Raw genomic sequence first — 16,347 nt, 5'->3', positions numbered from 1 at the left:
ACAATACTCAGTTCTTAAGGGTACAAGTAGCACAATACTCAGTTCTTAAGGGTATAAGTAGCACAATACTCAGTTCTTAAGGGTACAAGTAGCACAATACTCAGTTCTTAAGGTTATAAGTAGCACAATACTCAGTTCTTAAGGGTATAAGTTGCACAATACTCACTTCTTAAGGGTATAAGTTGCACAATACTCACTTCTTAAGGGTATAAGTTGCACAATACTCACTTCTTAAGGGTATAAGTAGCACAATACTCCTTAAGGGTATAAGTAGCACAATACTCACTTCTTAAGGGTATAAGTAGCACAATACTCAGTTCTTAAGGTTATAAGTAGCACAATACTCACTTCTTAAGGGTATAAGTAGCACAATACTCAGTTCTTAAGGGTACAAGTAGCACAATACTCAGTTCTTAAGTCACACACACACACACACACACACACAGACACACACACACACACACACACACACACACACACACACACAGACATGGAGAGAGAGACACACACACACAGACAGACAGACAGACAGACATGGAGAGAGAGACACACACACACAGACATGGAGAGAGAGAGACACACAGACACAGACAGACATGGAGAGAGAGAGAGAAACACACCTTACCTTAGGGCTGCACGATATGAGGACAATATGTAATTGGGATTACTTTGACTGATTCTGTGATTGTGATATGATTCACGGTCTTGGAGGGATGATCAATCTTGTATCATTCATTAAAATATTAAACTAATTGATTATAGTGTGATTTTTGCGAGGACGGAGTCAGTAGGATAGGATCTGTAGGCCGGGACGTCTCTGCAGCTCCACACTACTTCATTCAGAACGGTTTGACACATATTTTGCCTTTAACAAAGATTGCGCCCCCCCCTCCCTGCAATTTGGATATAGCATTAGTCCTTATTGTGATTTTGATACGTTTTCAATTAATTGTGCAGCCCTACGCCTCCATTCCCAGGTCTGGCCATTTTAATACTTGTTAAATATCCCCAATACATCATATAAAATGATGATAATGCTATTACAATGGCTGTGAATGTAACGTTAATGTTTTCAAATGTAAATGTCATAGTTTTTTTTCTAGTTGTGTTGTCAAACAGGGCCCACAAGCCTTGAAGTACAAACCTGGCAGATTTGTGAATGGAGCCTGGTGTGCCTTGTTGTTGTTGTTGTTGTTGTTGTTGTTGAACACAAGTAGGGTTAGAGGATAACGTGAGATTGGTGTGATTCTGGACTGTGTGCAGGATTTGGAATCGCCAGAATCTGCATCCTCAGAGAAGACACAGAGCTGGGAGAAGCTGGAGCAGAGAGACGGAGAGGGAGACGGACAACAGGACGGACAACAGGACGGGCAGAAAGACGGACAACAGGACGGGCAGAAAGACGGACAACAGGACGGACAACAGGACGGACAACAGGACGGACAGAAAGACGGACAACAGGACGAACAACAGGACGGGCAGAAAGACGGACAACAGGACGGACAGACGGTCCCTCCACCTGCAGCTGAGCCCGGTACAGAGTCGAAGGTAGGGCTGGCAAATAGATGCTATGTGAGACTAGCATCTAACGTTAGCTACTCCGCTGTGCTGTGGAGTAACGTCTGGCTACGTGAGACTAGCTGGCTATGTGAGACTAGCATCTAACGTTAGCTACTCCGCTGTGCTGTGAAGTAATGTCTGGCTATGTGAGACTAGCATCTAACGTTAGCTACTCCGCTGTGCTGTGGAGTAACGTCTGGCTACGTGAGACTAGCATCTAACGTTAGCTACTCCGCTGTGCTGTGGAGTAATGTCTGGTTATGTGAGACTAGCATCTAACGTTAGCTACTCCGCTGTGCTGTGGAGTAATGTCTGGCTATGTGAGACTAGCATCTAACGTTAGCTACTCCGCTGTGCTGTGGAGTAACGTCTGGCTACGTGAGACTAGCGTCTAACGTTAGCTACTCCGCTGTGCTGTGGAGTAACGTCTGGCTATGTGAGACTAGCATCTAACGTTAGCTACTCCGCTGTGCTGTGGAGTAATGTCTGGTTATGTGAGACTAGCATCTAACGTTAGCTACTCCGCTGTGCTGTGGAGTAATGTCTGGCTATGTGAGACTAGCATCTAACGTTAGCTACTCCGCTGTGCTGTGGAGTAATGTCTGGCTATGTGAGACTAGCGCTGACGTTTTTTTTTTTTTGTAACGATTTGTAACTTTTTCTGACATTTTTGGGCGCTTTTTTTCTGTAATTGCTGAGGAACTTTTTCCTGACTTCTTTAGGTCTTTATGTCGATCAAACTGTAAGTGACAAGACTATATGACACATGCAGTAATGCAGTCTTTTTGTTTAAATAAAAGCATATGAATAAACTCTAGATGTCTGGCCCTTGATGTGATTCTTATTTCCCAGCGCTGCCCCTACAGGTTGGGAGGGGAATTGTCCATTACATTACGTTGTCAGATCCGAGGCGACCCGATCTGGCAAACTTGCGTAATGTAATGTAATGTAATGGACAATTCCCCTCCCAACCTGTAGGGGGACCGAAGCGGGAAAAGTTATAGTGTTGCTTTAACAGACAGATGTTCATCTGTTAATCCAGACTAATTGTGCAGCTGTCTGTCTTGTGTGTGTGTGTCTCTGTCTGTGTGTGTCTCTGTCTGTGTGTGTCTGTGTGTGTCTGTGTGTGTGTGTCTCTGTGTGTGTGTGTGTGTGTGTGTGTGTGTGTGTCTCTGTGTGTCTGTGTGTGTGTGTGTGTCTCTGTGTGGTGTCTCTGTGTGTGTGTGTCTGTGTCTCTGTCTATGCGTGTGTGTGTCTCTGTCTGTCTCTGTGCTGTGTCTCTGTCTGTCTCTGTGTCTCTGTGTCTGTGTCTCTGTGTGTGTTTCTGTGTCTCTGTCTGTGTGTGTCTCTGTCTCTGTCTGTCTGTGTGCGTCTCTATGTGTGTGTGTGTGTGTGTGTCTCTGTGTCTCTGTCTATGTGTCTCTGTGTGTGTGTGTGTCTCTGTCTGTGTCTCTGTCTGTGTGTGTGTGTGTCTCTGTGTATGTCTGTGTCTCTGTCTGTCTGTGTGTGTCTCTGTGTCTCTGTGTCTGTGTCTCTGTGTGTGTGTCTCTCTGTGTCTGTGTCTCTGTGTGTGTGTGTGTGTGTCTCTGTCTGTCTGTGTGTGTGTCAGTGGGCGGTGGGTGCTCAGTGTCTGGCGGTGTGGTCGGAGGACGGGCGGCTGTATCCGGCGACGGTGCTGTGTCTGGACGGAGAACGCTGCAGAGTCCGTTTCAACGGCTACGGAAACCAGCAGGACGTGGACCTGAGCACGCTCAAAAGCCCAGACGCTGCGCCTCAAACCCAGAGACAAAACTCTCAGGTAACCGTTCACCAAAAAGAATGAAAGCCATCCCTGGAGTTTCTTATTTGATATGTTAATGAGTAGCTTTCAGGCTTTTCATGGTCATTTTAAGAAACCTATTAAACCACACAGAAAAATCTAAAAACGCAGTGTGCTAAAAAAAACATTAAAACTTTACGTATCAATTACATTTTTCAATTGTATTTATAGTATCAAAGCATAACAAGAGTTATCTCAGACACTTTACAGATAGAGTAGGTCTAGACCACACTCTATCATTTACAAAGACCCAACAATTCCAGTAATTCCCCCAAGAGCAAGCATTTAGTGTGACAGTGGTGAGGAAAACTCCCTTTTAGGGAGAAGCCTGGGACAGACCCAGGCTCTTGGTAGGAGGTGTCTGACGGTGCTGGTTGGGGGGGGTGATGAACAGCGGCAATAATAGTCACAGTAAAGATGATGGAACAGTGACTAGAAATAGTAGTTGTAGTAGTTCATGGCATAGCAGGGCACTGCAGGGCGTAGCAGGGCACAGCAGGGCGTTACAGAGTGTTACAGAGTGTAGCAGGGCGTTACAGAGTGTAGCAGGGCGTTATAGAGTGTAGCAGGGCACTGCAGGGCATTATAGAGTGTAGCAGGGCACTGCAGGGCATTATAGAGTGTAGCAGGGCACAACAGGGCATTATAGAGTGTAGCAGGGCACAACAGGGCATTACAGAGTGTAGCAGGGCACAACAGGGCATTACAGAGTGTAGCAGGGCACAACAGGGCATTACAGAGTGTAGCAGGGCGTTACAGAGTGTAGCAGGGCACTGCAGGGCATTACAGAGTGTAGCAGGGCACAGCAGGGCGTTACAGAGTGTAGCAGGGCGTTACAGAGTGTAGCAGGGCACAACAGGGCATTACAGAGTGTAGCAGGGCATTACAGAGTGTAGCAGGGCGTTACAGAGTGTAGCAGGGCATTACAGAGTGTAGCAGGGCGTTACAGAGTGTAGCAGGGCACTGCAGGGCATTACAGAGTGTAGCAGGGCACAACAGGGCATTACAGAGTGTAGCAGGGCACAACAGGGCATTACAGAGTGTAGCAGGGCACAGCAGGGCATTACAGAGTGTAGCAGGGCACAGCAGGGCATTACAGAGTGTAGCAGGGCACTGCAGGGCACTGCAGGGCGTTACAGGGCATAGCAGGGCATAGCAGGGCGTAGCAGGACATAACAGGGCACAGCAGAGCGTGGCAGGACGTAGCAGGGCACAGCAGGGCATAGCAGGGTGTAGCAGGACATAACAGGGCACAGCAGAGCGTGGCAGGGTGTAGCAGGGCATAGCAGGGTGTAGCAGGACATAACAGGGCACAGCAGAGCGTGGCAGGGTGTAGCAGGGCACAGCAGAGCATAGCAGGGCGTAGCAGGGCAGAGCATAGCAGGGCGTAGCAGGGCAGAGCATAGCAGGGCGTAGCGGGACGTAGCAGGGCACTGCAGAGCGTTGCGGGACGTAGCAGGGCACTGCAGAGCATAGCAGGGTGTAGCAGGGCGTAGCGGGACGTAGAGGGACGTAGCAGGGCACTGCAGAGCGTTGCGGGACGTAGAGGGACGTAGCAGGGCACTGCAGAGCGTTGCGGGACGTAGAGGGACGTAGCAGGGCACTGCAGAGCGTTGCGGGGTGTATCAGAACTCCTCACTTATCCATTAAGAAATTGAACCCTCCACCAAGGCGTTGTGGCCCAGGTTCTGTGGTGCGATTACATATAAAGAAAATGCAAAGACGCCAGTTTGTGGCTTGTCGCGCTGCTGCCACCGCCGTGAATTTGCGTGTAGAAATATTTTGACTCAAGCGAGACATCGCGGTGTAGCTGTGTGCAAAAGCCAAGTAGTGTTTAGATTCTCCTGATGTCCTGACGTTGTTACATCAGACATGGATGAACAAATGATTGTGGCTAGAGATGCAACGCTGCATGGTGAATTAGAAAGAGGGTTACAAATTACATCCAGTTGAGATGATAAAAAATGAATCTGGATGCAGTTTTTAAACGTCCGAGGACATAATCTACTTTAGATTTCACTTGTTTGACTTCAGACGTCACTGATTTATAGGTTTACAAAGTGAAAAAGCCCCAAGTCCCCCCCAAAGGGACTTACCATCTCCAACAGAAAACACTGTTCACAAACTGCTCCAAACAGCTCTATTGTAGTCCAGCCTTTACTTCAGAGACAAACGTTATAATGCTCACCTAGCTGCTAGCATGGCACGCCCTCATACTCTGCTTCTGACTGGCTAGTAGTCCTTACCTAGGTACTGTCAGGGCACGCCCTCATACTCTGCTTCTGACTGGCTAGTAGTCCTTACCTAGCTACTGTCAGGGCACGCCCTCATACTCTGCTCCTGACTGGCTAGTAGTCCTTACCTAGGTACTGTCAGGGCCCTCATACTCTGCTTCTGACTGGCTAGTAGTCCTTACCTAGGTACTGTCAGGGACACGCCCTCATACTCTGCTTCTGACTGGCTAGTAGTCCTTACCTAGGTACTGTCAGGGCACGCCCTCATACTCTGCTTCTGACTGGCTAGTAGTCCTTACCTAGGGTACTGTCAGGACACGCCCTCATACTCTGCTTCTGACTGGCTAGTAGTCCTTACCTAGGTACTGTCAGGGCACGCCCTCATACTCTGCTTCTGACTGGCTAGTAGTCCTTACCTAGGTACTGTCAGGGCACGCCCTCATACTCTGCTTCTGACTGGCTAGTAGTCCTTACCTAGGTACTGTCAGGGCACGCCCTCATACTCTGCTTCTGACTGGCTAGTAGTCCTTACCTAGCTACTGTCAGGGCACGCCCTCATACTCTGCTTCTGACTGGCTAGTAGTCCTTACCTAGGTACTGTCAGGGCACGCCCTCATACTCTGCTTCTGACTGGCTAGTAGTCCTTACCTAGGTACTGTCAGGGCACGCCCTCATACTCTGCTTCTGACTGGCTAGTAGTCCTTACCTAGGTACTGTCAGGGCACGCCCTCATACTCTGCTTCTGACTGGCTAGTAGTCCTTACCTAGCTACTGTCAGGGCACGCCCTCATACTCTGCTTCTGACTGGCTAGTAGTCCTTACCTAGGTACTGTCAGGGACACGCCCTCATACTCTGCTTCTGACTGGCTAGTAGTCCTTACCTAGGTACTGTCAGGGCACGCCCTCATACTCTGCTTCTGACTGGCTAGTAGTCCTTACCTAGGGTACTGTCAGGGACACGCCCTCATACTCTGCTTCTGACTGGCTAGTAGTCCTTACCTAGGTACTGTCAGGGCACGCCCTCATACTCTGCTTCTGACTGGCTAGTAGTCCTTACCTAGCTACTGTCAGGGCACACCCTCATCTCTGCTTCTGACTGGCTAGTAGTCCTTACCTAGGTACTGTCAGGGCACGCCCTCATACTCTGCTTCTGACTGGCTAGTAGTCCTTACCTAGGTACTGTCAGGGCACGCCCTCATACTCTGCTTCTGACTGGCTAGTAGTCCTTACCTAGGTACTGTCAGGGCACGCCCTCATACTCTGCTTCTGACTGGCTAGTAGTCCTTACCTAGGTACTGTCAGGGCACGCCCTCATACTCTGCTTCTGACTGGCTAGTAGTCCTTACCTAGGTACTGTCAGGGCACGCCCTCATACTCTGCTTCTGACTGGCTAGTAGTCCTTACCTAGGTACTGTCAGGGACACGCCCTCATACTCTGCTTCTGACTGGCTAGTAGTCCTTACCTAGGTACTGTCAGGGACACGCCCTCATACTCTGCTTCTGACTGGCTAGTAGTCCTTACCTAGGTACTGTCAGGGCACGCCCTCATACTCTGCTTCTGACTGGCTAGTAGTCCTTACCTAGCTACTGTCAGGGCCCTCATACTCTGCTTCTGACTGGCTAGTAGTCCTTACCTAGCTACTGTCAGGGCCCTCATACTCTGCTTCTGACTGGCTAGTAGTCCTTACCTAGGTACTGTCAGGGCACGCCCTCATACTCTGCTTCTGACTGGCTAGTAGTCCTTACCTAGGTACTGTCAGGGCACGCCCTCATACTCTGCTTCTGACTGGCTAGTAGTCCTTACCTAGGTACTGTCAGGGCACGCCCTCATACTCTGCTTCTGACTGGCTAGTAGTCCTTACCTAGGTACTGTCAGGACCCTCATACTCTGCTTCTGACTGGCTAGTAGTCCTTACCTAGGTACTGTCAGGGCACGCCCTCATACTCTGCTTCTGACTGGCTAGTAGTCCTTACCTAGGTACTGTCAGGGCCCTCAAACTCTGCTTCTGACTGGCTAGTAGTCCTTACCTAGCTACTGTCAGGGCACGCCCTCATACTCTGCTTCTGACTGGCTAGTAGTCCTTACCTAGGTACTGTCAGGACACGCCCTCATACTCTGCTTCTGACTGGCTAGTAGTCCTTACCTGGGTACTGTCAGGACACGCCCTCATATTCTGCTTTTTCTGACCAGATCTTGCTTAAACTTAGACACAGAAACATGGGAAACAGGTTCCAGGTTGAGAAAAACGGTAGTGTCGGGGTGTGCGTGCGTGTGTCGGGGTGTGTGTGCGTGCGTGTGTCGGGGTGTGCGTGTGTCGGGGTGTGTGTGCATGCGTGTGTCGGGGTGTGCGTGCGTGTGTCGGGGTGTGCGTGCGTGTGTCGGGGTGCGTGCGTGTGTCGGGGTGCGTGCGTGTGTCGGGGTGTGCGTGCGTGTGCGTGTGCGTGCGTGCGTGCGTGCGCGTGTGTCGGGTGCGTGCGTGCGTGTAGTGTCGTGTGTGTGTGCGTGCGTGTGTCGCGTAGCGTGCGTGTGTCGAGTGTGCGTGCGTGTCGAGGGTGCGTGCGTGTGTCGGGTGTGCGTGCGTGTGTCGGGGTGTGCGTGCGTGTGTCGGGGTGCGTGCGTGTGTCGGGGTGCGTGCGTGTGTCGGGGTGTGTGATTTCGGTACCCAACCCTACTGGTTTTATACATCACAACGGTCATTTTTATGTGATGTCTAAAAATGAACGTCATGCTGTGTTGAGACTGTAAACTCATTTTTTACTGAGGTAATAAATGAAGAGAGAAGTAGGCTCATATATCTTAGTATTATTATTATTATTATTATTTCTATAGAAACGTAGTTCCTTTTGGAGCCGGTGGAGTCTCCCCCTGCTGGTCGTTACAGAGAATGCAGCTTTAAGGAGCTTCAGTGTTGTTCATACTTTTCAGACCTGGAAGTTTTGTCGTCTTGTTATTTTTAACACTGTTGTTCCTGCAGGGCAGCAACTGGCAGGTCATCGTAACCAACGGCAAAGTGGACTGGAAGATGAGGAAGAAAGAGGAGAGCCAGGGGGAGAGAGGGAGAGCCAAGAGGAGAGCCAGGGGGAGAGAGGGAGAGCCAAGAGGAGAGCCAGGGGGAGAGAGGGAGAGAGGAGAGCCAGAGGGAGAGAGGAGAGCCAGAGGGAGAGAGGAGAGCCAGAGGGAGAGAGGAGAGCCAGGGGGAGAGAGGTGAGTCAGGAGGAGAGCCAGGGGGAGAGCCAGGGGGAGAGAGGGAGAGAGGAGAGCCAGGGGGAGAGAGGGAGAGAGGAGAGCCAAGAGGAGAGCCAGGGGGAGAGAGGAGAGCCAAGAGGAGAGCCAGGGGGAGAGAGGGAGAGAGGAGAGCCAGGGGGAGAGAGGGAGAGAGGAGAGCCAGGGGGAGAGAGGGGAGCCAGGGGGAGAGAGGTGAGTCAGGGGGAGAGAGGAGAGCCAGGGGGAGAGAGGAGGCGAGAGAAGGAGAGAGGACAGCCAGACGAGGTTTGCTGCAGGGGTCGGGCCAGCAGTGGAACATTTGAGACCGACTCAGCTTTGTACCGGAGAGCAGACTGTGTGTTGAGGTGTTGTGAGGTACAGGAAACGGGAAACATCACTGCCTCTATCTCTGCCACGAGAAAGTTTAAAAACACCAAACACAAGCTCTGAACTGCCCGGGAGTTTGTGGAACAGCTGACTGTTTCTCTCTCACTCTCACTATGTCTACATTGGGACGTTACAGAACGCAACAGGACGTCACACAAACGGCCCGTTTCATTGACACAACCCTGCGGAAAGTTGTTGGATCGCTTTTATAAACGTGAAAGCTCCGGGTTGTTTGCATTTCTTTAAACCAATCCCAACGGTCTTGGGCGGCGCTGAGCTCCAGATGCAGCGACGCTGGCTCTGCAGAATAGGAGCTATAGGCGAGGATCCAGAGAGCAGCCTTCCCAGCAGCCGTGCAGCTGAAGGAGTTGCTAACGCTGCCCAAACAGCTGACGGATCCACGTGACTCTTCAGAGGAAAAGACGTCTCCTCTCTCTAAAACACATTTGCTCGTTGCCTCTCTCCTCCCGTGATTTCCTCGTCTCTTCCGTGCAGTGTAGTCTAGTTTTTTGTAGTGAGTATACTGTCATTTTTTTCCCTTCAAGCATTAGACTGGGCTGCGTTGTGGGTATATGGAAATCCTTGACCTTTCCCAGTGGGTATACTCCGTATACCTGTGTATCACGCAGACTACACCACTGCTTCCGTGCCTCCTCGGTGGGAGGGACTAAGACGCCAGGAAGGGAGGCAAGTGGAGGAGCCGAGGAGGCGATTTAAGCAACGTGAGATGCAGCGAAGGTCTCAAGAAGGAGCTTGTTCTGGGGGAACATTTGCACCCAGCTAAAGAAAACCTCACATCCAATATTAAATGAAGTGAACTGACAACACAGTAACATGAGATATTTAAATGAGCTGATCCATGGTTAAACCTGATTGGCTCTTACCAGTGTATCTCTGTGTGGACTTCCTCCACAGCAATCCCACCAATCAGTCCCAAAACCTCCCAGTTAGACAGGAAATGATCTAACATATTCTTTATTAAAACCTCCCAGTTAGACAGGAAATGATCTAACATATTCTTTATAAAACCTCCCAGTTAGAGAGGAAATGATCTAACATATTCTTTGTTAATCTGTACAATCATTCCCTGAAAGAACTGAGCAGGTCTGCCACTGAAGCTTTGAATATTTGCTGGTGAAAAGCACCAAAGTATTCGCTTGAGTCCTAAAATGATGTGAAAAAGAGATGCAAAACTACCACAAAAAGACACAATGTATGGGGGAATTACATTTGGCCTAAATCCCACAAAATACAGAGAAGTCTTCCACGAAACGAGGGAAAACCCTGCCTGTATTTCTGATACAGGAGGAGTCACTCGGGGCTCCGTTCCCTCATCCTGGAAACCATTAAACCATTAAAATCCCTTTTTAATATCCTGGAAAACTTCGCCACAGTTTCAGTGAGCTGAGGGTTTACGTGCGTGGTGTTTTGTGTGTCGGCAGGTGAAAGAGAAACCCAGTAATCGGAAGAAAGTGGAGAAAGAAGAAAAGAAGAGAGGAAACCAGCAGACAGACGAAGCAGAGAAACCGACCAATCACAGCTTGTCTTTCTTCCCTCCGTTTCCTCCTCCCCCGTCTCCTCGGTCGGCCTCTGGGGTAAAACGGACAAACTAAGACTGTGTGTTTATTTGTGACTGATGTATCTCTGTTGGATCAGTCTGACCCAATAGTCTATCGGTAGCATGTTCAATATCTTCACTGCTGCTACTTCTGTTCACTCTGTATTTATTCCCAGGGTGCCATTTGAGAAGAAAGCTTTCTGAACATGCACAACAAAACCTGCAAGAATGAAATCCCCCTTCCAGTTCAGAGCCACTCGGCCAGCCGTGCCACAACACTTATGGCGTTTGTCCATCACATGGTACCTGCTCTACTTGCCTCGACACACTGTGCGTCCGTTTTCCGTTGCAGATGTTAGTACCGCCTCAGCGTGGCTGGTCGTTATATGCCGGCTCGACACACACACATCAGCGTCAAGTATAAACATCAGGCCACTTGAGCTTGTTTTCCAGTTCTGTGGAGGCTCCACGCAGAGCTTTCTCCGTAGCCACGTACACACACACGTGGCCGGCTCGACACACACACATCAGCGTCAAGTATAAACATCAGACCACTTGAGCTTGTTTTCCAGTTCTGTGGAGGCTCCAGGCAGAGCTTTCTCCGTAGCCTATGTAAGTGGCCTGATGTTTATACTTGTGTGCTGGTGCGTGCGTCGAGCCGGCCATGTGTGTGTGTACGTGGCTACGGAGAAAGCTCTGCCTGGAGCCTCCGCAGAGCTGTAAAACAAGCGGCGCCGCAGGAAACTGCCGTGACCTAACGCGACACCCAGAACGTGGAAGGTGTGTTGTTGTCAGAAGACACGTTTAGTTTCAGATGAAGCTGGAGGCAGCAGAAATAAACACAGCTGGATAAACCATTTAAAGATGGGGGGAGTTTGTTCAGGACACCCCCGTCTGTCGCTTTCACGTCACCTTTTCGGCTCGCCTCAGCTCGCTGGGAACCTCGACTGAGGTGGTACTACATAAAGTACCTGTTAGCAAGGCGAGTAGAGCAGGTACCACGTGATGGAAAACGCCGTAATGCACTTCAATATCCAATGGAGAATCATCAGAATGAAACAACAACAACGTGGCGTCAACAACAAACTTTCACTATGTTCAGTATGCGGCGCAAACTAAAGACTTGAACCCAGGAAACACTCGTTCGTTCCTCAGGAGGGTTTTAATCAGAATCCTAAACTTCAGTTGTTTTGGTGCCTAAACTTTACTGTCATAGCTGCATGACGCTCACTTCTTTTGGCTAAACTCCACTACCACAGCCCCTGAAATGGCCGTCATGTGGCGGAGCTCTGCAGTGTTGCCAACTCTTTTCCAATGAAAGTCGCTAGCACCAGCTCCAAAAGTCGCTAGATGACGTCATACGCTCATTTGCATAGTTTAAGATCGATTAAAAGATGGATAAAGAATTATCAAAGAAGGATGGCTGGTCCAGGCCAGCTCAGCGGCGCCTTTCTCCCGTCGCGTCCTGCTGTCTCTCCTCCCTACACCGGCCCCCAGTGTCGCCTTCCAGGCAGCGCGGCAATGGTTATGTCAAAGAAGTTATGTTAGTGTTAAGGTGAGGGTTAGCTGCCTGTAAGGCGACATTGGGGGCTTAAAACACCATCGAGCCCACCGTGCACACAGCGTCTGTCTCCGTAAAGGAGAGAAGACGGCTGGCCAAATTCACTAGTTCAGTAAAGGTTGGTATCTATCTGGTGAACACCTTTAATCACACATTCACAATCACCGACCCGACTCTTAGCTAACGAGTGATTGCGCCTGCTTTAGAAAGTTAATTACCGTATTTTCCGGACTATAAGTCTCACTTGTCTTCATGCTTTGGCTGGTCCTGCGACTTATAGTCAGGTGCGACTTATATATCAAAATATATATAATGTAACGTGTTTAAATGTTATTTCATGCTGAAAACATCACCGTCTACAGCCGCGAGAGGCGCTCTAGGCTTGTGAGGACTATATGCTGCTCCTAAAGACAACTGAGAAAGAAAAGAAGCTGCAGGAGACTGCAGGTAGTAAAACACGCAGCCGGAAACGGTAATCAAGCAGCAGAAGGAGAGTTTGGAGTGAGAGAGAAACTTGTGAGGGACTGGAGAAAAGGTTAGTCTTACTGCAATGAAGAAAACAAAGAAAGCTAGTCGCGCTGAAATCCAGATGGCCAGAGCTGGAGGAAGGAGTCCACAGATGGGTGCTTGAACAACGTGCTGCTGGGAGAGGCTCGTCAACAGAGCAGCTACGTTACGTTAACATAGAGGACACCTACCGTATTCAGCCCCTTGTTCTGGGGGCTGTTGGGTAGTTTAATAACTGTTAATGTGTTACGTTAACGTAGAGGACACCTACCGTATTCAGCCCCTTGTTCTGGGGGCTGTTGGGTAGTTTAATAACTGTTAATGTGTTACGTTAACGTAGAGGACACCTACCGTATTCAGCCCCTTGTTCTGGGGGCTGTTGGGTAGTTTAATAACTCTCCTTTCCAGATTAAATGTCTGTTCTTGGTCTTGGATTTTGTGAAATAAATATCTAAATAAATGCGACTTATAGTCCAGTGCGACTTATATATGTTTTTTTTCCTCTTCATGACACATTTTTTGACTGATGCGACTTATAGTCCAGAAAATACGGTAGTCGCAAGTTTGCGGTAAAATGCATTTGGGTTGTCGAGGTCAAAACACGATATGTAGCAGCTGTGAATCAAATAAACATATAACTGATATGAAACGTATGTGACTCTATGTACCGTTCCACCCCTATTATACACTGGTGGATTCGTTGTTCCCTTACTCTTATTTTACCTTGAATTTGACTATAAGCAACTGCAACTAAACAGTTTCCCTGATGGGATTAATAACGTTTTCTGATTCTGATTGTGTGTGCCTCTCCAGGATGCCGTGTCCTTCATCCCTCCTCCTCCTCCTCCTCCTCCTCTCTGGGCATTTGGTGGGAAAGGGTCGAGCTCTGCGGCCGTGGACGCCTCCTCCAGCATGTTGATGCTGTGGTACATGTGTGGCTTCCACACCGGCAGCTACATGGTCAGTGTTACAGCCATTTTGGTTTGTTTTGGTTTCACCCTCCCACCACTCGGGGCAGTGGTTCACTGTCAACTACAGGTGTCATAACCAAGAGGTAACTGTTGCATGACTGGTCTCTAGTGTAGTGACCCCTTTGCCATTCAAAAGAAAGCCACCATGGTTGCATAGTTGATTTGTTTTAGACTTGTGTGGTATATGCATGTTAGGTTTTCCTTAGGGGTGTAACGATGTACTGTATGTATTCACGTTGAACCATTACGAGTCCTTCGATTAGGTACGCAATCTCGATTCACCCGTTTTTTCTCCAATTAATTTAATTATGTAAAGACATGTTGAAGGAGTCCAGATAGAGCCTGTATCTGGGGCCATATTTAGTCCAGATAGAGCCTGTATCTGGGGCCATATTTAGTCCAGATAGAGCCTGTATCGGGGCCATATTTAGTCCAGATAGAGCCTGTATCTGGGCCATATTTAGTCCAGATAGAGCCTGTATCTGGGCCATATTTAGTCCAGATAGAGCCTGTATCTGGGCCATATTTAGTCCAGATAGAGCCTGTATCGGGGCCATATTTAGTCCAGATAGAGCCTGTATCGGGGCCATATTTAGTCCAGATAGAGCCTGTATCTGGGCCATATTTAGTCCAGATAGAGCCTGTATCGGGGACATATTTAGTCCAGATAGAGCCTGTATCGGGGACATATTTAGTCCAGATAGAGCCTGTATCGGGGACACATTTAGTCCAGATAGAGCCTGTATCGGGGACACATTTAGTCCAGATAGAGCCTGTATCGGGGACACATTTAGTCCAGATAGAGCCTGTATCGGGGACACATTTAGTCCAGATAGAGCCTGTATCGGGGACACATTTAGTCCAGATAGAGCCTGTATCGGGGACACATTTAGTCCAGATAGAGCCTGTATCGGGGACACCTTTAGTCCAGATAGAGCCCGTATTGGGGACACATTTAGTCCAGATAGAGCCTGTATCGGGGCCATATTTAGTCCAGATAGAGCCTGTATCGGGGCCATATTTAGTCCAGATAGAGCCCGTATCGGGGCCACATTTAGTTCAGTGTGTTATATGTCACTATTTGTGATAGCCTGCTGTACTTAACGAGCCAGTATGGACTGTGTTTCCTGTACTCAGTGAAGACTCTGTGTTTACAGGATCGTGGTGAGGACCAATGTGCTCTAGGTGCCAAAAAAAATCTGTTTTGTCGAGGTTCATTTGTGCAATAAACAACCAGCGCAGCAGCATGTGTGTGTGTGTGTGTGGGGGGTGGTGTGGGGCGGGCTGGCTGGGTATGTGTGGGGGTTGTGTGTGTGTGTGGGGGTGTGTGTGTGTGTGTGTGTGTGTGTGTGTGCTGTGGGGCGGGCTGGCTGGCTTGCTGGGTATGTGTGTGGGGGGGGTGTGTGTGTGTCTGCTCTGTGGGGATAGAGATTGTTGTGGATTTTTTGGCATCTGTCGCTCAAGAATTATGTGTTATGGACTTTTTTTTTTTTTAAACTAAATTGAGCTCGAGGTTTTCAAAAAAAAAAAGTGGTGGCTACAAAATGACTCACGACGAAATCTGGTAGGTACGTGTCCCCACCGTCCCCACCGAAATCAACGCCTATGTGCAGAAGATACCTGCAAGGAGAAAGTAGACCCTACAAAAAAGCCTGGAAAGTCTGAAGTTAGAACAGAAGTACAGAGTGGTTTCTATGTAGATGATGTTCTGTTCTGTCTCGTCGTTGGTAACCCTAACCCTAATCTTTATTCAGAACTGGACTTTATAGCTCAGGTAACCAGGCCCGGAGTCTAAAGTGATGTGTGTTGATGTGTTTCAGGCTCAGCAGGAGTTCCAGTCCAGCTCCAAAGACTGAGGTAAGAACTGAACACACCTGTCAGGATACCCCCACCTCTGCTGCTCACATTTCAACTGTCTTAGTGGAAGAGACGACCGGAATTAGGCTGCATTTACACCGCTACCTTTTGGCTTAAAAAGGAATATCTTCTGGTGTTCCCCCCTCTCATTCCCCCTGCTCTGGTGTTCCCCCCTCTCATTCCCCCTGCTCTGGTGTTCCCCCTCTCATTCCCCCTGCTCTGGTGTTTCCCCCTCTCATTCCCCCTGCTCTGGTGTTTCCCCCTCTCATTCCCCCTGCTCTGGTGTTTCCCCCTCTCATTCCCCCTGCTCTGGTGTTCCCCCCTCTCATTCCCCCTGCTCTGGCGTTCCCCCCTCTCGTTCCCCCTGCTCTGGTGTCTCCCCTCTCATTCCCCCCTGCTCTGGTGTTCCCCCTCTCGTTCCCCCCTGCTCTGGTGTTCCCCCCCTCTCATTCCCCCCTGCTCTGGTGTTCCCCCCTCTCATTCCCCCTGCTCTGGCGGTTCCCCCTCTTGTTCCCCCCTGCTCTGGCGTTCCCCCTCTCGTTCCCCCTGCTCTGGTGTTCCCCCTCTCGTTCCCCCCTGCTCTGGTGTTCCCCCCTCTCGTTCCCCCTGCTCTGGTGTTCCCCCTCTCGTTCCCCCCTGCTCTGGCGTTCCCCCCTCGTCTCCCCTGCTCTGGTGTTCCCCCTCTCGT

General features: G+C 49.5%; 1 protein-coding gene across 1 annotated transcript in view; it reads left to right on the top strand.

Moving 5' to 3' along the window:
- Positions 1-15,659, top strand: part of LOC144513669 (uncharacterized) — an 18,312-nt gene extending 2,653 nt beyond the window's left edge. The window contains exons 3-8 of the mRNA XM_078244845.1: positions 1,264-1,548; positions 3,170-3,358; positions 8,589-8,687; positions 10,648-10,800; positions 13,645-13,791; positions 15,623-15,659. Coding sequence (XP_078100971.1) covers positions 1,264-1,548; positions 3,170-3,358; positions 8,589-8,687; positions 10,648-10,800; positions 13,645-13,791; positions 15,623-15,658 — 909 coding nt within the window. The 3' untranslated portion in view covers position 15,659. The remainder of the gene's footprint in view (positions 1-1,263; positions 1,549-3,169; positions 3,359-8,588; positions 8,688-10,647; positions 10,801-13,644; positions 13,792-15,622) is intronic.
- Positions 15,660-16,347: the final 688 nt, after the last annotated feature.

Source organism: Sander vitreus, unplaced genomic scaffold (assembly GCF_031162955.1).
Source record: "Sander vitreus isolate 19-12246 unplaced genomic scaffold, sanVit1 ctg313_0, whole genome shotgun sequence".
NCBI lineage: Eukaryota > Metazoa > Chordata > Actinopteri > Perciformes > Percidae > Sander > Sander vitreus.
Note: the sequence above shows the minus strand (reverse complement) of the source record. Positions and strands in the feature narration are given on the sequence as shown.